This window comes from Astyanax mexicanus, chromosome 10, assembly GCF_023375975.1.
Source record: "Astyanax mexicanus isolate ESR-SI-001 chromosome 10, AstMex3_surface, whole genome shotgun sequence".
Classification (NCBI taxonomy): domain Eukaryota; kingdom Metazoa; phylum Chordata; class Actinopteri; order Characiformes; family Acestrorhamphidae; genus Astyanax; species Astyanax mexicanus.
This window is the reverse complement of record NC_064417.1, coordinates 18,687,892-18,711,712: the sequence shown is the minus strand read 5'-3', so window position 1 is coordinate 18,711,712 and position 23,821 is coordinate 18,687,892. Positions and strand designations below refer to the sequence as shown.

The 23,821-nt window shown below is 38.9% G+C and overlaps 1 protein-coding gene across 1 annotated transcript; it reads left to right on the top strand.

The window, feature by feature from the left end:
• The first annotated feature begins 7,965 nt into the window (after window positions 1–7,965).
• phox2bb (paired like homeobox 2Bb) lies at window positions 7,966–11,484 on the top strand. Its single transcript, XM_007234029.4, has 3 exons — window positions 7,966–8,668; window positions 9,362–9,549; window positions 9,710–11,484. The coding sequence occupies exons 1-3, from the start codon at window positions 8,428–8,430 to the stop codon at window positions 10,133–10,135; spliced, it is 855 nt and encodes a 284-aa protein (XP_007234091.2). The 5' UTR covers window positions 7,966–8,427; the 3' UTR covers window positions 10,136–11,484.
• The last annotated feature ends 12,337 nt before the right edge of the window (window positions 11,485–23,821 follow it).

Below are 23,821 nucleotides of genomic sequence, written 5' to 3'. Positions count from 1 at the left end.
TACCATGATTAGAAGTGGTTTGAGATATTGATCTTTTTTTGCAATCCTACAATTCTGCAAATATTAGTCACAAAAGACTGCTCTTATTGCAATTACACAATTAATTGTAGGTAGTTATAAAGCATTTATTGTTAGTCTTGTTTTTAATTAGCACTTTTTCATCTACAACGACCTCTAGATGTTTTTTGGACCAGAACTTGGGTTCAAACGTTCATGCATGCTGCTTCAGCAATGGTTAAAATCTCTTTTCATTCATTAGAAGCATTTTGTTCATGGAGAGAACATGAAATGCACCCAAAAATATGACACAAGGGTCGGGTGTGATTTATAGCCTTGTATGGATGCAGAAGAATGCTGGTCTTTGTGTCCTAACTGGGAAGTTCAGTGTTCGTCACCAGTTCAGCATAGGGTGCAGGTTATTGTCAGTGCTGGAGACAAGAAGCCAGGATGTCACTCTACACACATTCTTACCCATATGCAAACTAGACCAAGCTAACACAATATTGACATTAATAACTGCTATGAATAATATGAATTAGATTATAACCAATATAGGCTTGCTCACAACAAGTGCCAAATGGGACTGAGTTAAACTAATCAAATAAACAATTAGGAAAGACGTTTGAAACGTGGGTGTGGGTAAAATATACCCCTTTAAATGTTATGCCAGAAGAAGGGAGATACTAAAAGAGCCAATTCAATGGGCAAACTAATTTTTGCTTTAAACAAATGTTTAATCATGTACAGTGGTTCCATAAAACTTGTGTATTGTGTTTTACACAAAATCTACTTTTTGGATCTACACAAAAGTCTCTGAGACAAGAACATTAAGCTAAGCTAAATTTGGTCAGTGTAAATAGAAATGATAAATATTCACATAAACTAATTAAATTACTTAAAAAAAACTTCTATAAATTAGGCTCTCTAAACATCTTGTATATATTGACCCTGCTAAATAACTTTATTTTTACAGAACTGGTTTACTTCAGTATTAGCAGGAGTGCACACTCAGCAGCAGAGAAAGTTGTAACTTGCTCATTCATCCTACAACACTAAGGCCAGTGTTATTTTTCAGTGCTGTTGCAGTTTGAACTCTTCTTTGACCCTCCTTCACACAGCTCATACAGTCCACATGTGGAAAAAAAAAAGTTTTAAAAAGAAAGGATTTTTTTATTTTTTGCTTTTATGACATCACAACAAACAACTTAGCTCTTTAAGCCCAGCCAATTAAATCAGGCAGTGACAAAACTTTCTTATTTTAATGAATGGATTTTTTTATCTTCTATTTTTGAGCATTTCTGTTGGTCAGTACATCAGTGCGTATAACAACTTGGAAGATTTTGTTGCATTACAAATGCATTACAGATGTTTTCCAACAAAACATCACCTTAGACGATGTTGCCACTAGAGTTTTGATAAACTGATAAATGGACGCTTTGGCCTACTGTAATTGCGTGTCAACATGAAGGCCAGCAAGGGGGCCCTGAGGAGGCCAAGAGGGATTTTTTAAAACATTAAAAAGCGCTCAATCATTCTTGATGCGCTGGTCATTAATCGCTTAATTCCAGTAAACCCACGTCCAACACAATAGGCCGCTGTCTCCCGCTAATGCATGTGTGATTAAGCATTTAGCCCCCCCCTATACACGGCGATATTATTTAGCCAGCAGGTCCTACACAGGCCCAAAATGCCTTGGGGGAGCCGAGCCGGGCGCCTGTGTAGAGGCACAGACTCTCGGCCCTGCTTAATGACAGTGACCCGAGCTTCCCCGGCCAAGCTATTCACCAACAGCACCGGCCCGCCGGCTGATTTATGACACCGGCCTAATAACTGTCAATCGTGAATCCAGAATAATGCTAGTATGCTAAATTAAACCTGCCTTTTCTGTTCTGTTTGGGTGCTGTTTAAACGATGAACACTGTCTTATACAAACTGTGTTAAAATAAACAGGCGAGACTTTTTAGAGGGCTCGATAGAAAAGGTTTTGTTGGTTGAACAAGACCGCCATAAAGCTGGAGTATACTTAAGCTGCCCTTTTAAACTAACACGATTAGATATGCTTAATGGTAAGACCCTAAAGCGAAGACTATATCGAAATAGTATGTGTGTGTGTTTTAAAATGTACATTACCTGCATTTCGTTTTAGTGAAACGCATTACCCAAAAATGTTACGATTAATTTTGTACTATTAGCAGAACTGTATTGGGCATTCTCTATTGTAAATACATGAAAATTACAGATCTCCAGATTCACAGTCAAAACTAGTGTCTGGGTGGGACTGTCTCGGTAATTCAATGCGGCAGAGATGGTTATAACTTTCAATTTAGTATTAGAATAACTCTTTAATTGTTAATTAATATATTTATTTAATAAGCTACACGTATGTTATTTTTTGTTGTTATTTTGACTGATGAGTTTGATGTATTTTGTTTTCAGGATAACTACATCAACAGGACAATAAAAAATGTGGGGTTTTTGGCAACTTGGCCTTGTCTGCGGAATGTGGGCTATATAATGCTGACTTTTACAAAACACAATATTTATTTTGGTTTTAATACTTTCTTGTAGTTTCTGTGCTCTCTAAATTTAAGGCAAGCGTGTTAGATTTTCTATTAAAGAAAAACATGTAGTGACGCTTAGCTCCAGGAAAAACGGCTTTATTCGTCTAAAATGGATATTTGAAAGTCCAGTTAAGACTGTATTGTGTGCGCAGGATGTAATGAGGGTCATCGCTAAAACAGCGTTACACAGCGCACAGACGAAACGATGACAGCGGACACCGATAAGAATTAAATTCCGTCTCATTTTAGACGATTTTATGAATCAAATTCTTGAACACTGGCAGGAGATTAAATGATCGCATCTTTACAAAATCTTATTTCGGTCCGGTCGATGATGGCATTTCTTCTCCCGTTAATGTCGGCATGGAGGTTGGAGTCATTTAGTAATTGATGTCGGCGGGGCCAGAGCCGCGATAGAGGGTAATATGTTTGCTAATACCATCCCCGCAGAATAAGATTTCTATGCTAATTCGTTTCTCTGAAGGCCCAGGCCTCGGTGTTCCAGGGCTGCCGGACACACGGCCTGAAATACTGCATCCACCGTGGAGGAACAGCGTGGATGGCCGCAACTCCCGCCTTCTCAATTATGTCCCAGCAAGAAGAAAAAATAAGACCACAGTTAGCTGACACTGACAGTATTGGCTCGAAGCAGAGCAGACTGCATAATTAATGCATGGATTTAGGCAAAATCTTACACAGATTTTCAGTCATACTCTTCGTCCTCACTGTCATCATCATTACCATTATAATAATCATCATAGTTCTATAATTGTCATCATCATAATTCCACAATCATAAGAATTAAGCAATCTACCAAGAATTACACATCACTGCCGTCATTATTAAATATGGCCATATCACGTTATCACCATTATCGTAACCAGCGCATTATCACTATCATCATTATTACTATTTATTGCTTTCATCATAATCATCCAAAAAAAATATCAGCATCACTACCACATCACTATTATTATCACCATCGCCACCGTACAACATATTATTATCACTGTCATCATCACTACCATACCTCCACTAGTGCCACCACATAAATATCGCCATTATTATCATTATTATGGCCTCATCATCACGTTATCATCACACCCTTATCGTTGTCATATCTCATCACATTATTATCGTTGTCCTGCTTACCCGTATCCTTTCTACCGCTACTATAATTATCACCATGGTCCTATCACCGTTGCCATCTTCATTATCACTAGCATCATCACCTTCTTATTATTATCGTCATCATTACACAATCATATGCATATGCATATGCATATCATCATATGCATTAAGATTTCCGCCAGCAACACACCTATAACAATAATCAGTATTATACCATGGTTATATCATCACATGTCATCGTCACCATCAACATTACTATCATGATCATCACCCCCATCGTCTGTTCATCATCTTGCTGTCGTTATCATTTAACCCGTTTCACCATTTCACCATCATCATCACCATCACCATATAATTTTTCTTATCATGAGGAACATTTATTACCTTTATACCCTGATGTTCTACTTCCCAGTATGACATTTGGGTGGACTTTCCAAAACAGTGGCATGATGAATACATTATAATTATATTTTTACACGTCATGTTGCGCGCGCGTGTCTTAAGACCTTTGGTGGACCAAGTGTAGGACACCGTCTGACCATATGTCAGCTTGCTAGAAGAAAAGTGTCAGTAGTGCAGTTGATACTAGCCGTAGGCCTGCTATACGCTGTCCAAATTCCGTCATTGTTAGAAGATCAGTTAAAACTGCTCTGTGAAAGACACAAAGATTGATTGACAGAATTGGCAAGTCTTATTGGATGATTGATTATCGCGAGGTCAGCGGTATGTGACCTCTTATAGAGGACACGCTTTAGCCATCTTTCACTTCGATTAGAATACGGGGCGGATTTCTTTTAACCAAATGCCTACAGACCAAAAATCTAGCATTTTCAGATTTAATTAGATTTAATGAAGATGGAAATGATGAATTTGGGATTCATGTGTAGTTTTTTAAACCACATTAAGGGGATTTAAGGTGATATTTTTTTTGTTTCTATTGGTGATAATTTTGGGTAAACAAATGACACCAAATTAAAAATATCATGATTACAAGAATACAATAATCTATTAACGTTCAGTGTAATGCGCTGAACAGTTCAGGCTAATCTGCCCTGAGGCTGCGTGTGCAACCGTGCAAATACGCACACCCTCTTATTAATCCTCGCTTTGATAAAACTGAGCTTTCCTGCAGCACAAAGTGAGATGTTATGTCCAACCTGACAGAGCTACCACCCCCCGCCCGCCCCCTCTCTTTCTGTCTCCTCAAATTTTCCGCCTCTTTTTTGGGGGGTCCTGTGAGTCCCCATCCATCCATCCCAAAACACACACACACATACAATGGCATTTTGTTCCTTTTTTGTGAGCCGACCGGGCCGCATTCCTGCATCGCTGTACGACTGAGTCTGCTGCCGTCCTCTCGCGCTCTTGTTCTCTCTCTAATAGTCAGCTACTTGTGTTGTTAGCATTCTAGGCTGAAGCTCAATCCTTTACTTTTTGCACAAGGCTTCTCGATTTTATTTGATTTATTTAAGCTGCGCCACACGATCTATTGTCATTTACGAGTCCTTAAATCACAAATGAACATAGAAATTGGGCCCAACCGAACCCCCCCTGACGCTGTTAATCACGCGTTCGGACGATTTATAAGGCACCACTACATGCTAGTTGTTGACCTATTTGTCGCTTGGACCGTTATGCACTGATTTACACAGCTGATTGTGGGATTCGCGCACAATCTAGACCGAAGCATCTGTGTGTCCGTGCGCAATTGAAAAAGGAGCATGCTAGAGGACAGGTGTCACATTCAACAACGAATCTGAAAACATTCCGACCCTGACAATCTTGATTGCACCCAACAGATCGTGGCTGCTATAAAAGAAGATGTTGAAAATATAATAGATGGGCGTTTCACTGGCTGGTGGACTATAGAGCACGACAATAAAGAGGCGTTTGAATGGGAGAAACGGATGGTAAAAGCTATAATTCTATTTGCCTCGGCAAAATATCAGAAAAGACTTCTCGGCCCTTTTGTGTTTTATTAGATTAATTCCTCCAGATAGCTCCCTTTTTTTGGCCGTGGCGGACGCGTGGAGGGAGGACGGTGGGCCACCGGCTCTTTGGTTTCTTTAATTAAATTAACCATTTGGTACAACTTCGAGTCCCAACTCGCGTGTACAAAGCAAAAAAAAAAGAAGCATTTACATAAAAGGGGGACTGGGTTGCATAAAGAGAAGAATAGGCTTTAATCGTCGTTTATCTTCCCTTACAATGGGAGATGAAAATAGTAAAAGGGAGAAAAAGAGAACAAAACGCAAACACGGGAGCGACGGTGAAAAATCAACGTTGAAACGCGCGAGGTCTTCATTTGAGTTGAGCTCATGCATTTTCATCATCTTTGCTTTTCATTGTTCGTTTGTTTTGTGAAGCTTAAAACGATACATTCGCCTGCCATCTACCCTTTCCTTAAACTGAAACGGCACAAAACAAAAGGTTATTCCGCAATCTGTTTCATGTCCCAAAGCAGCATTGAGGATGAAAAATGTTTGGGTTGTAACCAGGAATAAAAAGATCAAAGTTAAAAAACAAAACAAGAACACAGTCGTATCTTGTAGAGTGTGCTGTATACTACAAAATGTTTGATGCGACATGTGTCGTATGTGTTTTATATGCGACAATAAATTAAATTTGGACACAATTTAAAGGACAACTACCAGATTAAAATATCTTTAAAATATATATTTTCGCGTGACACTGACTATACTACATTATACAATATCAATCCATCTTGTCTACAAAATCCTAACATAAAATAATTTATACATAGACCATTATTTAATTGTACATACAATTATTTAGATTCTAAGGGATATTATCCTAAATATAAATAATACAAAAGTAGTAGTTAGTTCTTATTCTATGCATTCTGAATATAGCCTACATAATTGTTCCAAACGAATCCATTATTTGATATTTTTCATAGGTTTGTGCCTTTGTAATAAATAATAATCTGCTTCGTTCAAAATAGAATTTATTTCTGCATGTCTTTTATGAATGTACTGCTGCTAAAATAAAGATGCGGGTCGCTCTGCCCACCAATCAATAACTGGATTAAAACAGCGCCCAAAACCAGCAACTTGTTACTGAAACAAAATTAAGCACTTGGGCGATAATCTAAAGATAAGAGGTTTGATGATTCTTTTACGAGTTTGTTACTCTCATTACCAAAATGTTATTTGCCCTTTAACGAAAATAATAACTGCAATAAAACCAATTAGAAAATGATGCTCAAATTACTGGGCTACATTAAAACTGCGGAAATGAACAGCGCTGAATGAGTTTAACTGCAATTAAAAATACCCCTCCTCCCCAATAAAAAATACAGCTCGCACATAATGCCACCAATGACTAAAATGATTTATAATAAAAAAAAACAAAAATTAAAAGGCGATTGTTATCAAGACAAAATACATATTTTTTTGTAGTAATAGTTGACTTATCATTGGCTTATTACTATTTGGAGTTAATAGTTGAATAGGAGCCGTATTCGTTCAGAATACTAAGAGATTATTAGATTGGCAAATGTGTTGTGTTCTTATAGTAATTATAATAAAAATATATATAGTAATTATTTTTTAGTACTTAATACTTAATCCCTACGCTTAATTTTCCCACCCATTGTCTATTTTATTTTAGCAACAATCGTAGTATTAATATTAATTTGTAAGAAAATATATATTTTTCAGTGTGATGTATAGCTGTTTACTTTCTGCAAGTACTCATCTTCTATATGCCGTGACATTTTCAATTCCGTTAGGTCTCACTATACACAGCCACTGCTAAATTCAGCAGTAAACCTCTCTTCCACACACACAGCAACAGAGCTGTTCAATCCAGATCAAAGGAGGACAAATAAAAGCAGTGGAACCGAAAAGAGAGCAGGAGTGCGAAGAGAAGAGCCAGGGCCCGCGCTATCGAAAATTCAGCCCAAGGTGTACGGTCGGTTAAAAGGCTTAAAAGCTGGGGGGAAAATTGGATCAGGGAGAATCGTCACCCAACTTTCATTATTTCCAAGTGGTGTGATTGAATTAAAGGGCAAGATGGCGGTCTGAGAGCCGAGAGAGGGGCTGTACGCACCGTGGTGGTGGAGCGATGGGGTGTGGTGAAGGTGGTGGTGGTGGTGGTGGGGTGGGGGTGGAGGGTGGAAGGAGGGTTGGGGTGCTGGCGCGTAATGGCGGGGTATTAAATTCTAATTAGAGATGCAGGGGATCAATGATAGGGAGGGTTTGGACAGCCCCGATCCCCCAGTGCCAGCCCAATAGACTGATGAGTTATTGTCATGTAAAAAAGCGCTAGCAATAAGACCCAAACGCCGCGCTATTGTCCAAGCGGAAAGAGCCAAGTTTATTATGAGGACTATATGCTCTAGAGACCTGGGGCTAGGCGGCTCCTTGGGAGGCTTTTCATAAAACAAGGCTCAGCTCCTATAAAGGAGGGCAGTTTTGGAGCAGGCACCGAGCAGTGCACATCGACCAGCGGCGAGAACCTCCTCCAAAACTAGTCAAAACCCAGCTCACGAACTTTCTCTTTCTATATCTATTCCCCCTTTTCTTTCATTCTCTCTTTTTTTGTATTTCTTATCGTTTTCCGTTCTTCGTTCCTCTGCTTTTCCATGCACTGCTCGCCATTTTAATCAAATTTGAATCTGACGCTGGTGGCGTGCGCGCGCGTGTGTATATGTGTGTGTTGCCTTTTGGCTTTGGGAGCGCCGGCTTTCCTTCCACACTGAGCCTTTTCAATGTATAAAATGGAGTATTCTTACCTCAATTCCTCTGCCTACGAGTCCTGTATGGCCGGGATGGATACGTCTAGTCTGGCCTCAGCTTACGCGGACTTCAGCTCGTGCAGCCAGGCCAGCGGCTTCCAGTACAACCCCATCAGGACCACGTTCGGGGCCACCTCTGGCTGCCCGTCGCTCACCCCGGGTTCCTGCAGCCTGGGCACCCTGCGGGACCACCAGAGCAGCCCCTACGCGGCAGGTAAGCCCACACAGACACACATACGCACGTACAAACAGACACATACACACACCTTTTGGAGAAGCAGCTGAGAGAGGTGAGAAGCGCACCAGCTCGGTATATAGCGCGCCCTGATTGCATTTGAAAATGGAAATGTGTTTAGTATTTACCAAACGAAATTTGCTTACACAAATGAAAGAATTTATCACGTTAGAAGCGATTGCAGGCAAGCGGTAATTCGGTTACGGGGTTACACTATCCCAGTCACACCCTAACCGCCAACAGAATTATCTTAAGCTGCCAAAATGATAGGCATAATTTATTTACTTCGCGATGAGACGTAAACTTTGGAAAATAATGAAATAACGTAGAGGTTTAAGCTCATTATTGACACCGGGATTGAAGTTACAGTAGAGCGTGAGCATTTATGACAAGTTTCCAATCCAGCCTCTCCAATAACATTCAATTAACTCCGTTTCACGGATAACCAGATTAGGACCGAGTCAAGATTTTCATAACATTATCTTTTATCTTGATTTGATCGAATCGCATATTTTGACTAAGAAGAAGTATTCCCTCACAAAAGCTAATTACGTTCTTTGGTTTCTTATTTTATCAAAACTTTTCCAAGACTTACACTTTTACTGTTGATTCAAGGAAAATTTCCGGACATTTTAAGGAATTTTTTCACACTTTTCCACTTTTTCCCCATAGTTCCCTACAAGCTGTTCACCGATCACGGAGGCCTGAACGAAAAGAGAAAGCAGCGGCGCATCCGGACCACCTTCACCAGCGCGCAGCTTAAGGAGCTCGAGAGGGTTTTCGCCGAGACCCACTATCCAGACATCTACACACGGGAGGAGCTTGCCTTGAAAATCGACCTCACAGAGGCCAGAGTGCAGGTCCATAATCATTTACAGTCGAGATTTCCTAAATATACTGAAATGCACTGAAACTGAACTTAATTGTAATAACGTTAATTACAAATTAAAATCATTTCAGAATCATGTCTTTAAGATTTTTTTTAATGCTTACCGTTTATTTGTCTCCTTTATTGTTCAGGTATGGTTTCAAAACAGACGCGCGAAGTTCCGCAAGCAGGAGCGCGCAGCCGCCGCAGCCGCAGCAGCAGCTAAGAGCGGCTCTGGCAAGAAGTCGGACTCCCGGGAGGAGGACAGCAAAGAAGCTAAAGCCACAGACCCGGACAGCACCGGAGGTCCCGGGCCCAACCCGAACCCCACGTCCAACTGCGGGGGGCCGAGCCCCACTGGGGGTCAGGTCAGTGCCACTGGAAACGGCCCCGTGGAGCAGGCCAAGACCTCAGTGGGCGGCATGGGGCCCAACACGCCCAGTCAAGGCTGGGCTTCAGCCCCGGGCACCATCACCTCCATCCCGGACTCTCTGGGGGGACCATTCGCTAGCGTACTGTCGTCTTTGCAAAGACAGAACGGAGCCAAAGCCACTTTAGTAAAGACCAGCATGTTCTGAAATCAGTGAACCGACGAGAAAACAAAACGATGATGATGACAAAGAGAAAGAGAGAGGGGAAACAAGACAAATAAAAGCAAATGGACTCACGATTTGACTCGTTAAAAGGAGGAATGCCAAAAGAATAAGGGACACGTTTCTCTGATGAAAATAAATGAGGAGACCACGACCGGTCGCAACCTGACTTTCGATGCCATTCGTTTACAACAAGCTGGATGATAGCGTATACCTAGCCCAAGTTATATCATCTTTTCGTTTTTTTACCTCTCCAGTCTTTTTTATTTTAGTTAAGTATAGCTGTGGTTGTCGATGCCATTTCGGATAGCTGTAAGTAACTGATAAACTGTCTGGTGCGTCTTTGCAGCAAACAGTATCCCACCATGGACTCTAAATAATGTCATCATCACACGGCATCATAGCTGTTTGTTTACACTGACTTTTAAGCGTTCCTGTACCGTAAATTATATGTCTGTATCACAGATTACTGCCTATGTTATATATTTCTACTTATAAAAGCTACCAAGCCTTAGAGTCAGTGGCTCTAAAAACATTCATCAAAATATCTATCAAAATGATGCATTAAAATGGCACAAGTACATATTTCACTGTTAACAGGAATAACGTAAACGTTTTGTGTGTCTTTCTACAGCTGTGTTTTTGTGGCTCAAATTGTATAGTGTTAATACGTAATATCGTCCTAGATAAACATAGACCATATCTCCCCTTGTAGTTCAGTCTTTTTAATGTTTTACGAACTTACCACTGGTAAATTATTTTGAAAAAAAAAGGGATTTGATGCAAAGCATTATGTTTTTTTTGTTTATTTTGCTTCCTCCTTTGATTTGTTATTTTATTTCTTTTTCTTTCTGTTCCTTTTTGCATGTTGTCTTTTCCGTCCAAATTTATATTCAGTTCACCTCTTATGTGAGCATAATGTAACACGTTTTGTCCGGGATTTGAGAATTATTTATATGTAGGTAATGGATGCTTATATTTAAGAAAGAAATATTTCTACATGTGCACATAGTTTTTCAGGTGTACCATTGACATGGTTGTTGATGATAAAATCAATAATGACGAAAAACAACACTGTCCTGGTTTCTCTTCAGGGTGACTTATAAGGAAGCCCTGCAACTTGTCCTTTTGTTGCTTTGTATTTTTTTAAAGCAGGGATGTTTCAAACATAAACATGCTTCTAGTTTTAATATATCATGAAATGATTTACAGAAAACGTTAGGCTTTAGCTTGTAAATTCAGCACCACGGACAGCAACAGGGGCTTTCATGTAAGATTCACTAATGTGGTTCCAACAGGGAACAAACAGTGTTTACATCAACATTTCATTAACATCTAATAAAGGTTGGGCTATATAACCTATTTTTATTTTTATATGTGTAAATACATTTTCTTTTTATACAGAAAATAATCTAAATTAATTCATATTGACAATTTCAGACTTGCCCAAAAATGCCGCAGTGCTGCAGCAACCTAATGCATTTAAGAAAATAAGAATGAAAATAAACAAAAATGCTCCACAATAAATTTTAAAAACAAATTAAATATATGTCTACAAAATACGTACAAACGTGTTGGCCATAATTTTATGGTTAGGTACATATATTGGCATTATAAACTAATTAAGAGGTTCAAAATTGGCACTGATATGAGAAACAGCTGGTGCACTGATTTATAAAAAAAAATAACAATGATATATCTTATGTAAAAAAAAATACTTATAGTTGAGATCACAAACTCAGTGTAAGCTAACTTACTTTCATTTGCTCAGTAAATATTATGCATACGTCTAAACATGCAAAACTGAAAACAACCGTGTATTCGCAGTACACGTCTACAGATTTTGGACGCAGTTTACAGAAGGTAATTACAGTATAGCGCTTGCGAAATATCCCATACATGGCATTATGTTTATACGTTTCGTGGTTATAAAGTGAAGAACTAAACAACGCTTACATTTTAATTATTTAACTAGAATAGTAATATGAAATTCATCTAACCTCTTTTTAAATCTTAACCTTAAATATTATTCCTGTTTTTCACCATTCACATTTCTAAGAAATCAAACCAGTTTTAAAAGTGACCAGAGAGGAGCTCCAGACCAACACTGAAAATGAACCTGAATAAACTGGATTGAAACATGTCGATAGTAAAGAACGTACTGTAGTGTTACATAGTGTTTGTTTTAGTTCAAGAAACGCTCCGAAGGAAATGGATGTCTATCGATCAGGTGGAGCCACGATTACAGGCTTCCCGCCTTTATAAAAAGCAGTACAGAGGATGTAAAAGAAAGATGCGCTTTCTGTCTCAGCGGTATCTGCTGCCAAAGAGGCCCTTATCGTGCGGACAAACTCTTCTCAGATAAATTACATCCAAAGTATCACTGAGATCATGATGCTGAAGGCTAAAATGTAATGATAGTGAATGTATTTTTTTCTAGACGTTCTTAAATTTCCAATACAATAAATTTTATATTCGCAGTCGTGCAAAAGCCATTTTTTTTATTAAAAAAAAAACATTATTTAAAATCTATTATTGTAATAAAGTATTGTAGTATATTATTGTAATAAAACACTTAAATTAAATGAACATTTTCTACACTTAAAGTTAAGAAGGTTCCACTTTCCTGTAAAATTGCCATTTTGGATCTAAGATTATTATTGCGTTACTGAAACGGTACATGGTATGTTGAAAAATAATAGAAAAAAATTCTAGGCTGTATTCTGAGCAATGACATGGCTATTTAGAAATTGCATGCTTAAAATGTTGTGCAGTTGACCAATATGACAATTCTTTGACGCATTATTAACCTCTGACCCTCTTGTAAGTTTCAAATACACAAGATACCTTTTTCAAATATATGTATATTTACTTTGTTTAGAGTTCTTTGAAACATTTAATAGCCCGAGATGAATTTCTCAAAAGTCTCTTAACACAAAGATGATTCTTAGATGATCGAGCGCTCTCTCTCTCTCTCCATGTCAAGCACATCTTGACATGGAGAGAGAGAGAGCGCTCGATCATCTAACGTGAAGGTGTTTTTGGGAAACGGGGTCCTGTACATTTAAACGATTTAATTGTGGATATTTTATATAAAAATAAATTTAACTTTATTGTTTTTATAACTACAAGTAATAGGCAACACAATACAGATATCTCATGAATGCAAACAGCACTGTGCAATATTAAATAAGTCGCAAAATAACTTACTAAATAAGAATTTATTGATTCGTTTTTAATCCTCATGCTACAGTCCAAATAGGTAGATCTGATTTTCTGCTTGGACCCACATATTTTTCTTGTGAGCAAAAGTAGCTAAATGTAAAATAAAGTTAATAGGATTAATCTTTAGTTGTTTACTTTGCTGTAAAAACTGCATCACATGTGGCACAGTAACATTGCTAACCTTATGCATTCTTCTTTTGTTATGCCATGTGTCATCAGTTTGGTTAAATCTTTCTTTAAAGTGACAGACAAAATGTTTCTGGAGACTTCGGAGTTAATTAAACATCAATTAAGAATAACAAGCCCATCCCAGAAGAAGCCATGCAAGCTTAAGCAATGGCACTACCTCCACTATGTTTTACAGATAAGCTGGTGATTTGAGATCATAAGCAGATCCTTTTCTTTTTTCTCCAAATTTAGTCTTTCCATCACAGTAGTAAATTTTTTTTTTGTCTCATCAGTCCTTAATCAGTCCACAGGCTTTTCTCTGTGCTTCATGGAAAAAAGAGAGTTGCTTTCATATCCTTATTCTTAACTAACCTTTTGCTGAAGTCTCTGTATATTTGTTCATGAAGTCTTTTGCAAACCAGAGATTGTGATACTATCGCTCCTGCCCTTTGACGGTTGTTGCTGATATAATTAACAGTTGTTTTAGGGTGTTCCTTTACAGAATATCTGTTACTTAGTACACCAGTGACATCTTTCTTCTTCAGGATATTTCAAATGGTTTACTGGTCATAAACATTATTTGAGCAGTGGCTCTGATTGATTTTTTATCTTCTCTCAGCTTTACAGTTGCTTGTTTTTCCACTCAGAAACAGCTATTAGATTTTCACAGGCAAATAACAAATCTGAAACTAAGTGTAGACATTTAGTGTTTTTTATTGTTTAAATACTTCAGGACACACTTGGACAATAAAAGGCACCTGACAGTCACATGTCCCAGTCTTTTTGCTCATAAGAAAAATGGGTTTGTTTAGACAGAAGGTGCTATCTTCTTAAATGTGTATCTAATACAGATGTAGATGCTTGAAAATAAAGCTGAAATCTTAATATTTTAATATCAAACCCAAATGTTTCCATCTACAGTAGAAATAAATTGATTTACCTCACTGTTCCAACACTTTTGAAGGGACTGTAGTTAGATTTATTGGTTATTCTATCACACACAAACACACACTGGGATAAACATTTAGTTTTGTTCATATAGGAAAACCCTAACAGATTTAATCAGTCTTAACCAAATACTTTGTGGGTGTCTGTGGCCAGTTCAAGTATAGGTTAACTGTGTAAAGTGCTGCTGGTCTGACATGTTCATAGCATGTAATGATAGCCAGCCACAGATAAAGACAAAAAATATCAGGACATAAATAATTTGCTTTAGTTCACATTCCGAAGAGTGTTATGCATTTATTTCATGTATTTATCAGATTGGCTAAATATGTGTGTGGATGTATTCAGTAATGCTGAACCATTGGTAGGCCCACTATTACAATCTGGTTTAGAAGAGCTCAGGCCAGGAAGGTAAGGTGTGACGCAAAAACATATGCTGTGTGTGTGCGCGCGTGTGTGTGTTAATAATGTCTATGATATGTGGCAAAGATTAAATTATATGATAAAAAATAAGTAAAATAAGTGTGATAAAACAAAAGTATAATGCATTCATCTAAAAAAGGGATGTGCAAAACAAATAGGTACTTCTTTGTACAGACGTTACACAAAGAAAAAAATCAAGAACATATAACCCAACATCTCAGCATATGTCTGCAGTGAATGCAGTATCGATGACTGCAAAGACCCGAACAGATGCACTGGGTGTGGCTGGTGAAAGGAGAACTCGGGTGCCTCCATGTGGTACAAGTATTAGAGAGCGAGACATACGATGTAGTACTGAAACGGTTAAATCAGAACAGTTTGTACACGTAACAATGGTGTTTCATACAGATATACTGGTATGGTGGTATTTTCCGCCATCTTGTGTTAGTAAAAGCAAACAGCAAGCTGCATTTACCGTTTTATTTACAACAAGCTAGCAGTACCAGTACTTTTTTTCTTTTTCTACACTCTTTCCACACTACACTCTTTTTATAACACATCTACATCACACAATTAATCAAAAAGTACACCTCCTGCACAAACACATTCTGTTGTCAAAAAATTACAAACCTGGATCAACATCAAATCATTAGTTTTTAACACTAGTGCATTTTCTTTCCTACAATGGAGCAAATGGTCAATCACAGCACAATCACTGTCAAAATAATAAAAGTTGATCTCACATCACAGAACCATTAGTTGCATTGCTTCTCCAGACTTCTTCTGAATGTGGCATGACTTGTCATCCCTCCTGTCCTTTCATGCACAGAGACAGAAGTAGCATAAACCATAAACAATGGTATGTTTCATTTCATTATCTGACGTTTGTATCCCTTTTTACAGTCACTTTACTAACACCACCATAGTTAGAAATGTACAGTGGGTACAGAAAGTATTAATTTATATATATTTTTTTCACTTTTTGTTTCATTACAGCCATTTGCTGAAATCAAAAAAGTAAATTTTATTTTTCATTAATGTGCACTCAGCACCCAATCTTGACAGAAAAAAAAAATATTACTATAGTTATCATTTCATTTTGGATATAGAGGTAAAAGTAAAAAAAAAATGTGTTGTTTTGCCAATTTTAACATATAAAAGTAAAAGCATTATATAAAATAAATCAATCACACTGTACCTTAACATCAGAGCCTATATTCACAGTGCAGTGCATGACCTGAAGGGATCATTTTATGGTTAGAAAAGGAAATGCAATTAACTACACAGATAAGAACTATTCACATTACATTCACATTACATTATCATAGGTCTAATTCTGGATTGAGATTAGCAATTGCTTGCCCAGGCTTTCACCAAGGAATCATTTTGATAATTCACCAAAAGGTAGGCAAAAGCAAAAAGTTGGTTTATGCATGCCTGTGATTGAAAGGGGAATTACTTTGCTGAATATTTTATGTTCTTTGACCCTGCGAATCACACACTCAACATCAGTCTTTCTGAGATCAGGCCTATGCAGTTGAGCTCTCTTTAACAGAGATGTGGGTATGTGGACTTTGCCTGGTATGCAGTCTTCAACAAGAAAACCCTAGATTACTGTCACTGCACTGTACTGCACACCACTCACATGGTTGGGGAGCACACATATACTGTGGCATGCACTCACTTAACATAGGCCCATGTAATCCTACAATAACATGATATTTACAGTTGGTTCATTAAAAATGCTTTTCAGTAAAAGTCAACAACAAAAACACCAATAACAGACAAAAATTTTATTCAAAATGCATTTATTCAAAAGGCTTAAGATAACATTTCCTGTAATGAATGAATAGCACAATAAAAGAAATAATGTCTCATTTAAACATCCCTCACTTAACAACAAAAGTTATAACATTAACTATCAACTCCAAAGAACACATGATACTCAGTTAATAAACAAAATATTGTCTGTTCTGTAGTCTATTGGAAAAAAATTAATTATCAAATGAACTAATTAACAATCAGCTACTGGAAAAAATAAATTAACAAATTCTTCAAGTCCTTCTCTGCGATTTTCGGCCAGCAGTCCCTTAACTTTGAGGGACATGAACACTGTGCACACAGTGCACAAGGCTTCCCATTTGTCTCGACCCGGTCTGAAAGCGGGGAAACTCTTGTAAATCGCCGGAAGTCAAGGTTTAAAAAAATTAAACTTTATATGTAATCTTCAGCTTGCCCTAATGTACCTGACCAGTTTATCACTATTTCATTTACAAAAAGGTGTGGTTATAGTAAAAGGGCTGGGTTACACCTAGCCAGGGTGGGACCAATGACTGTATGGGTGAGACCAGCCTGTGATCTACTGTGTATAGCTCTGTGAATGCAGCCCTCAGGGGCGGGGTTATTTAAATGAGTAGGCTGTCTCTCCACAGTCTTTCTCCCTCCTCTGGTCTCTACTGCGCAAACTCGGGTTTCAGGATCGACAACATGGCGGAAGATTTTGGCTTCATTTTCATTGAAAATGAAATGGAACGGCGACAAGGCGTCCATCTTTTTTACAGTCTCTGGTGTCCATTTACACCCCGAAGAAATACTTGATCCCCCAAATTATCACTGTATAAGGTTAAAGTAAAAGAGAAAAAAGTTTAAATAAAAGTGAAGATTAAAGAAAGGGAATTACTGGTATAGGAATTACTGCAGTGAAGATTTGTGAAAAAAAGGAAAATAATAGAGTTACTAAGGAAATAGAGGAGAAAAAAGAATATGTTAAGAGAAGAGATATGAAAGCTGCAGAAATAAAAAGGGAAAAAGAGTTACAGAGTTAAAAGAGTTAAAGAGGAAAATATGAAGCATGCTAAGAGAAAAAAAGAAAAAGAGGAAAGGAATATGTAAACTTTATTAGGATTTAGGTCTGCACATGCGTATGTGTGACTTTTCTATGTATGTGTGTGTGTGTGTGTGTGTGTGTGATTTTGGTCAGGGGGCAGTGTGTGTGTGATAGAGAGTGTATGAACATAGCGATTTTGTTTTGTTTGAGTGCTTTGCCTGTGGCTGTGTGTGTGTGAGTGTGTGTGTGTGTGTGTGTGTGTGTGTGTGTGTAGTGAGCGCTCTGCTATGAGAGGAATCTAAGTGTGAGCATTTGTGTTCCAGGCATGTGATATACTGATATAACAGTAGAGCTGAGCGATATGGCTCCGATTTTCGATTTTTAATCAATTTTTTCCCCCTACTAAAAATCAAACTAAAGATGATAAAGAAATGGTTAAAAACTATTTCTTATTTAATTTGTTTTCACTTAAAATGTTCCCTTTGTGGTTAATGTGCAACCAGAAACAAGCAAAAAAACAATTAAACAGTGAGAACATCCAGTAACTTTTAGAAAGCTTTCTCCAACATAGTTTAGGTACTGACACAATGCACCCTCAAACTTAAAAAATAAATAAATAAACCCACCCTCAAAAAAAACAAATAGAAAGAATATATTTAAAGAATCAGCTCTATATTACAGCCACATTAATTTGGTTTAAAACGAACAGGAGTAAAATGCCTGGCAGGTGACAAATCAGTGAGTTATACATGTTGTATGTTTTGTTTCAAACGGCCGATTATAAATAATTAATAGATAGGTGTGATTAAATAGTACAAATAAGTGGTAGTCTTGGAATGAGGAGGAAAAGCCAATAAGTTTACTGATAAGAGTTAAGTAAGTAATTATAAAAGAGACTATAGTTTCTCTGGTGTGTGTTTTTATGAAATATCAGGAGGTTAACCTATTGAAGTCCTAGAAGAGTATGTGGGGCAGAATCTAAACAGGGACACAAATATATACAGTGCCCTCCATAATTATTGGCACCCCTGGTTAAGATGTGTTCTTTAGCTTCTCATAAATTGAGGTTTGTTCAAAATAATATAGGACCACGATGGGAAAAAAAAGTAAAGTCCAACCTTTAACTCAAGTAAATTTTAAGGGGGAAATAAAATCCCTGACTAAGAAATAATTATTCTTCATAAAATCACCTGTTCCACAATTATTGGCACCCCTAACAATTCTTAGGAAATAAATTTAATAAAAGTATTTCTGTCACTTCTACAGTAGTTTACGAAGTTGATCAGAGTATGTAGGAACATTTAATTAGTAATTCACAACTTCCTGTTTCCCTGGGGTATAAATATGACGTGACACAGAGGCCATTTATCTTCAACATGGGAAAGACAAAGGAACATACCATTCAAGTGAGGCAGATGTGTGTTGACCTTCACAAGTCAGGCAATGGCTACAAGAAAATCGCTACTCGTCTACACCTGTCCATATCTACTGTCAGAGGAATTATTAAGAAGTTTAAAACAACTGGAACAGTGGTAAACAAGCCTGGACGAGGACGCAAGTTTATTTTGCCACCACGCACAGTGAGGAGGATGATAAGAGAAATAAAAAGTTCTCCAAAGCTCACTGTTACAGAATTGCAACAAATGGTAGCTTCTTGGGGTCACAAAGTCTCCAAAACAACCATCAGGCGCTATCTACATGCCAACAAGCTGTTTGGGAGGCATGCACGGAAGAAACCATTTCTCACTCACAATCATAAACGCAAACGTTTGGAGTTTGCTAAGCGGTACTGGGACTTCAACTGGGACCGTGTGCTTTGGTCAGATGAAACAAAGATAGAGCTTTTTGGCAATAAATGCTCTAAGTGGGTCTGGTGTAACACAAGAGCTGAGTATGCAGAAAAGCACCTCATGCCCACTGTGAAATACGGCGGGGGATCAGTGATGCTGTGGGCCTGTTTCTCTTCTAAAGGCCCTGGGAACCTTGTTAGGGTGCATGGCATCATGAATGCTCTAAAATACCAGGACATTTTAAAACAAAATCTGGTGGCTTCTGCCCGAAAGCTGAAGATGGGTCGTCACTGGGTCTTTCAGCAAGATAATGACCCTAAACATGTGGCCAAATCTACACAGAAATGGTTCACCGCACACAGAATCAAGCTCCTCCCATGGCCATCTCAGTCCCCAGACCTCAACCCCATTGAAAACCTGTGGGGTGAGCTGAAGAGGAGAGTGCAGAGGAGAGGACCCAGGTCGTTGGATGATTTAGAGAGAATGTGCAAAGAGGAATGGTCAAAGATCCCTCTTTCTGTATTCTCCCATCTTGTGAAACATTACAGGAGAAGATTAGGTGCTGTTTTGTTGGCAAAAGGGGGTTGTACAAAGTATTAACATCAGGGGTGCTAATAATTGTGGCACACATGATTTGATGTTAAATAATTATTTCTTAATGTGGGATTTTTTTCCTACTTAATAAATTCACTTGAGTTAAAGGTTGGACTTTACTCTTTTTTTCCATCGTGGTCCTATATTATTTTGAACAAAACTCAATTTATGAGAAGCTAAAGAACACATCTTAACCAGGGGTGCCAATAATTATGGAGGGCACTGTATGTGCATAGGAATTATTATCATAATTATAATTATGAGTAAACTGGCACTCGAACACTGGCGTCATTGGCTCGAGGGTGCCTTACACACTTTCATCCTTCTCACTGACCAAAAATACTTTAGTATCTGCGTACTGTTAAACGTCTTAATTCCCGTCAGGCTAAATGGTCCAGTGGGAACTTGATGAACAAATCTGCAGCGCTAATCCCGCTGAGGGGTTACCCCCTGGCAAAATCTTTGTACTACCTGAATTTTGGGACAAGCTCATTACTTGGGCACATAGCTACTTAACATCTGGCCATCCGGGTGAAGCTCGTACAGTACAGCTTTTAGCTTCCAGTTACTGGTGGGATACTATGAGACAGAATGTACACAGTTTTGTTTCCTCATGCGCCACCTGTGCCCAATGTAAGAACCCTAAGGCTCATCCAGCAGGTAAACTTATGCCTTTACCCACTCCTGAGCGCCTTTGGTCACATATAGGTATTGATTTTGATATTGATCTACCACCATCTAATGGTTTTACCACTATACTACACTATACTCACCATTGTTGAAAGTTTTTGCAGAGGTTTTAAGTTTGCCCCTTTTACATCCATCCCCACTGCCTTCCAAACTGCCAAAGCCATCTATGAGATTATCTTTCGCCACTATGGCATATCAGAAGACATACTGTCTTATAGAGGTTCCCAGTTTACGTCTTGTGTATTGAAGACATTTTTTGAACACTTAGGTGTCACTGTCAATCCCACCTCTGGTTTCCACCCCACTAGTAATGGTTTGTGTGAACGCGTAAACCAGGAGGTAGGCAAGTTCCTCAGACTTTACACACACACAAGAATCCCTCGGACTGGTCCCAGTACTTAGTGTGGGCTGAAATAGCCCAGAACTCTCTAGTTAACTCCACTACTGGTATAAAGCTGTTCCAGTGCATCCTGCATTTCCAACCACCCCTGGCTCGTTGGACAACTACCACTTTTGAGGTTACCGCAGTGAATGACTGGATGCACCTCAGCATGAACAAGTATGGAAGACCACTCATCAACACATCACCGATCTTCTTTCGAAAGTACAAGCAACAAGCTGACAAGCATCATGATGTGAACCCCAGCTACGACCAGGGATATATATATCCCAATATCCCACGATATCCCAATATCGTGTCAATAACTCCTTCCATGTGTCACATGTCCTCGTGACAAGGGTGTTCCCGAGGTGGTCACGCCAGAGCGGCTGGAGTCGGGAGAGTCGTCCATGTATGCTGTCCGGGAGGTTCTCGACTCCCAACGGTGCGGGGGTTGCCTCCAGTATCGACTGGGAGGGCTATGGACCTGAGGAGCATTGTTGGGTTGATGCCAAGAATGTGCTGGATCCTGGTCTTCTGGCGGATTTCCACTCCCGGTTTCCGGAGAAGCAAGCTCCTTTCCCCCGTGGTCATCCCTGGCGCTTCCTGTCCAGTTCTGCGTCGACGCATGGGTCCGTGTGTTTCCCATGTCTGGCAGTGTCGTCATCTGGTCAGCATGTGGTCGTCTCCTGCCCCTCGGACTCCAGGCATGGTCGTCCTTGTCGTCTACCTGTGACTGCCCCTTTGGGGGGTTATGTTTACGTCTGCAGAGTCCAGTTAACAGCTTGGTGTCCAGTTCCAATGACGTGATCAACTCCAGCCTGTCTGAGCAACAGGTTTTTATCATGGTGTTGTTCAGTCCTTCATGAACACAGCAGACAGTCCTTGTGTTTCAAACAGTCCTTAAGTGTCCTAAAGTCTGTGAGAAGATGAAACAGAGAAGAAGAGTGGATGGAAAGATCTTCTGGCCTGTGTGCGACTTTGCGGCATGTAGAATAGGCAAGCTTGTTGGCTCCTAGTTCACTGTTCCCAGAACAGCAGAACAGCAGTGAAGCTTCACTGCCACTCAGGGTCACGTTCTCCTCACAGCTCTTACTGTTGATGAAAACACTTTGACTTTCCTGATTCCTGAAAAAGTAACAACTGTAACAACCTCCAAAGCCATGTCATTGTGACAGTTAAAAAGAGCAAATTTCATAAGGTTATTAAGTGAATTATTAAGTGATAAGTAAAAAATAATAACTGTATATATAAATGTATAAAAATTTAAGAATAAGCATGTGAAGGTGTGGTTATCTCCAGTCACACCCTTCAACACATACACACACACCTTTATTTTGTCCTTCAGTACTTTTTAAATAAAAACATTTTTTATATCACTACTCCTCTAATGCAGAACACTTGTTAAAAATGTATTCATTTTTATGTTAATTCACGTATGACTGATGTTCCTATGTTAATCACTGCCCTCATATTCTATGCTTCAAAAAGATGGAAATTGTCCTGGCGTCACAGGGAAAGATGGGGATGTGGATTGACAAAAATATTGGTTTGATAACATTTTCTTTCCATTTATTGGACCAGAATATTGCCAAAATTTATGAACAAGCGTGTTGGATCTCGTTTTAAGAAGATTCCCAATAGTAATTGTAAAGGGCTTGTAAAATAAGAATTATAACTCAAGTTCAAGTGTCAGGTATTTTTCTGTTTTTTGTTTATTTTATTTTTTTTTGTATTTGAATGATTTTGTTCTTATTTGTATTATGTTTATTTTATTATATATTTTATTTTATTATTATGTAACCCTAATGTAGTCATATATCAGAGAGGGTGCATATCTTGGCAATGTTTTCAGTAATACATATGTGACACGAGTATGTATTACCTGTGCAAGTGTCATGTATGCAGCCCTAATGTAGCCAGATATACAGTGGTATGAAAAGGTTTGTGCACCTCTGATAATTTTCATGATTTTTCTCTTTAAATCATTGGTTGTTCAGATCAGCAATTTCAGTTAAAGTTATAATTCATATATGGGGTGCCAAGTGGTCCAGAAGTCTAATACGCTGCCACTATGAACGACTGTCATCAGCTGCCAGGGCATCGAGGTAGCGCAAAATGGCCTTGCTCCCTCCGGGTGGGTAGATGGAGCTCTTTTCCCATCATTCTCAAAGGTGGCGCCAGACAAGATCTCCTCTGCTGTGCACATTGTGTGATGTATGAACATTGTCCATGATGTTCAGCAGCTTGCTGAGGGCTCTCCTCTCTGTCAGTGGTGTTAAGGACTCCAGCTCTAATCCCAGCACAGAACCAGCTTTCCTAACTAGCCTGTCGAATCGTCCAGCATCCCTCTTGCTGATGCTGCCTCCCCAACACACTACAGCGTAAAAGAGGACGCTGGCTACCACAGACTGGTAGAACATCAGCAGGAGTTTCTGGCAGATCTGGAAGGACCCGAGCCTCCTGAGGAAGTAGTCTGCTTTGCGTTTTCCTGTAGAGGGAGTCTGTGTTCACTGACCAGTCCAGCCTATCGACCCCACCAAGGTATCTGTAGGACTTTAACACCTCCACATTGACCCCCTAGGTGGAGATTGGCTGCTGAGCAGAGAGCCTGGACCTTCTGAAGTCTA

What these genes read in the sequence shown, in the direction of transcription:
- phox2bb (XM_007234029.4), top strand. Translation starts at nt 8,428, where the DNA reads ATGTATAAAATGGAGTATTCTTACCTCAATTCCTCTGCCTACGAGTCC. An exon ending in GAGCAGCCCCTACGCGGCAG is followed by an intron (nt 8,669 to 9,361) that starts GTAAGCCCACAC and finishes TTTTCCCCATAG; the next exon opens with TTCCCTACAAGCTGTTCACC. An exon ending in TCACAGAGGCCAGAGTGCAG is followed by an intron (nt 9,550 to 9,709) that starts GTCCATAATCAT and finishes TTTATTGTTCAG; the next exon opens with GTATGGTTTCAAAACAGACG.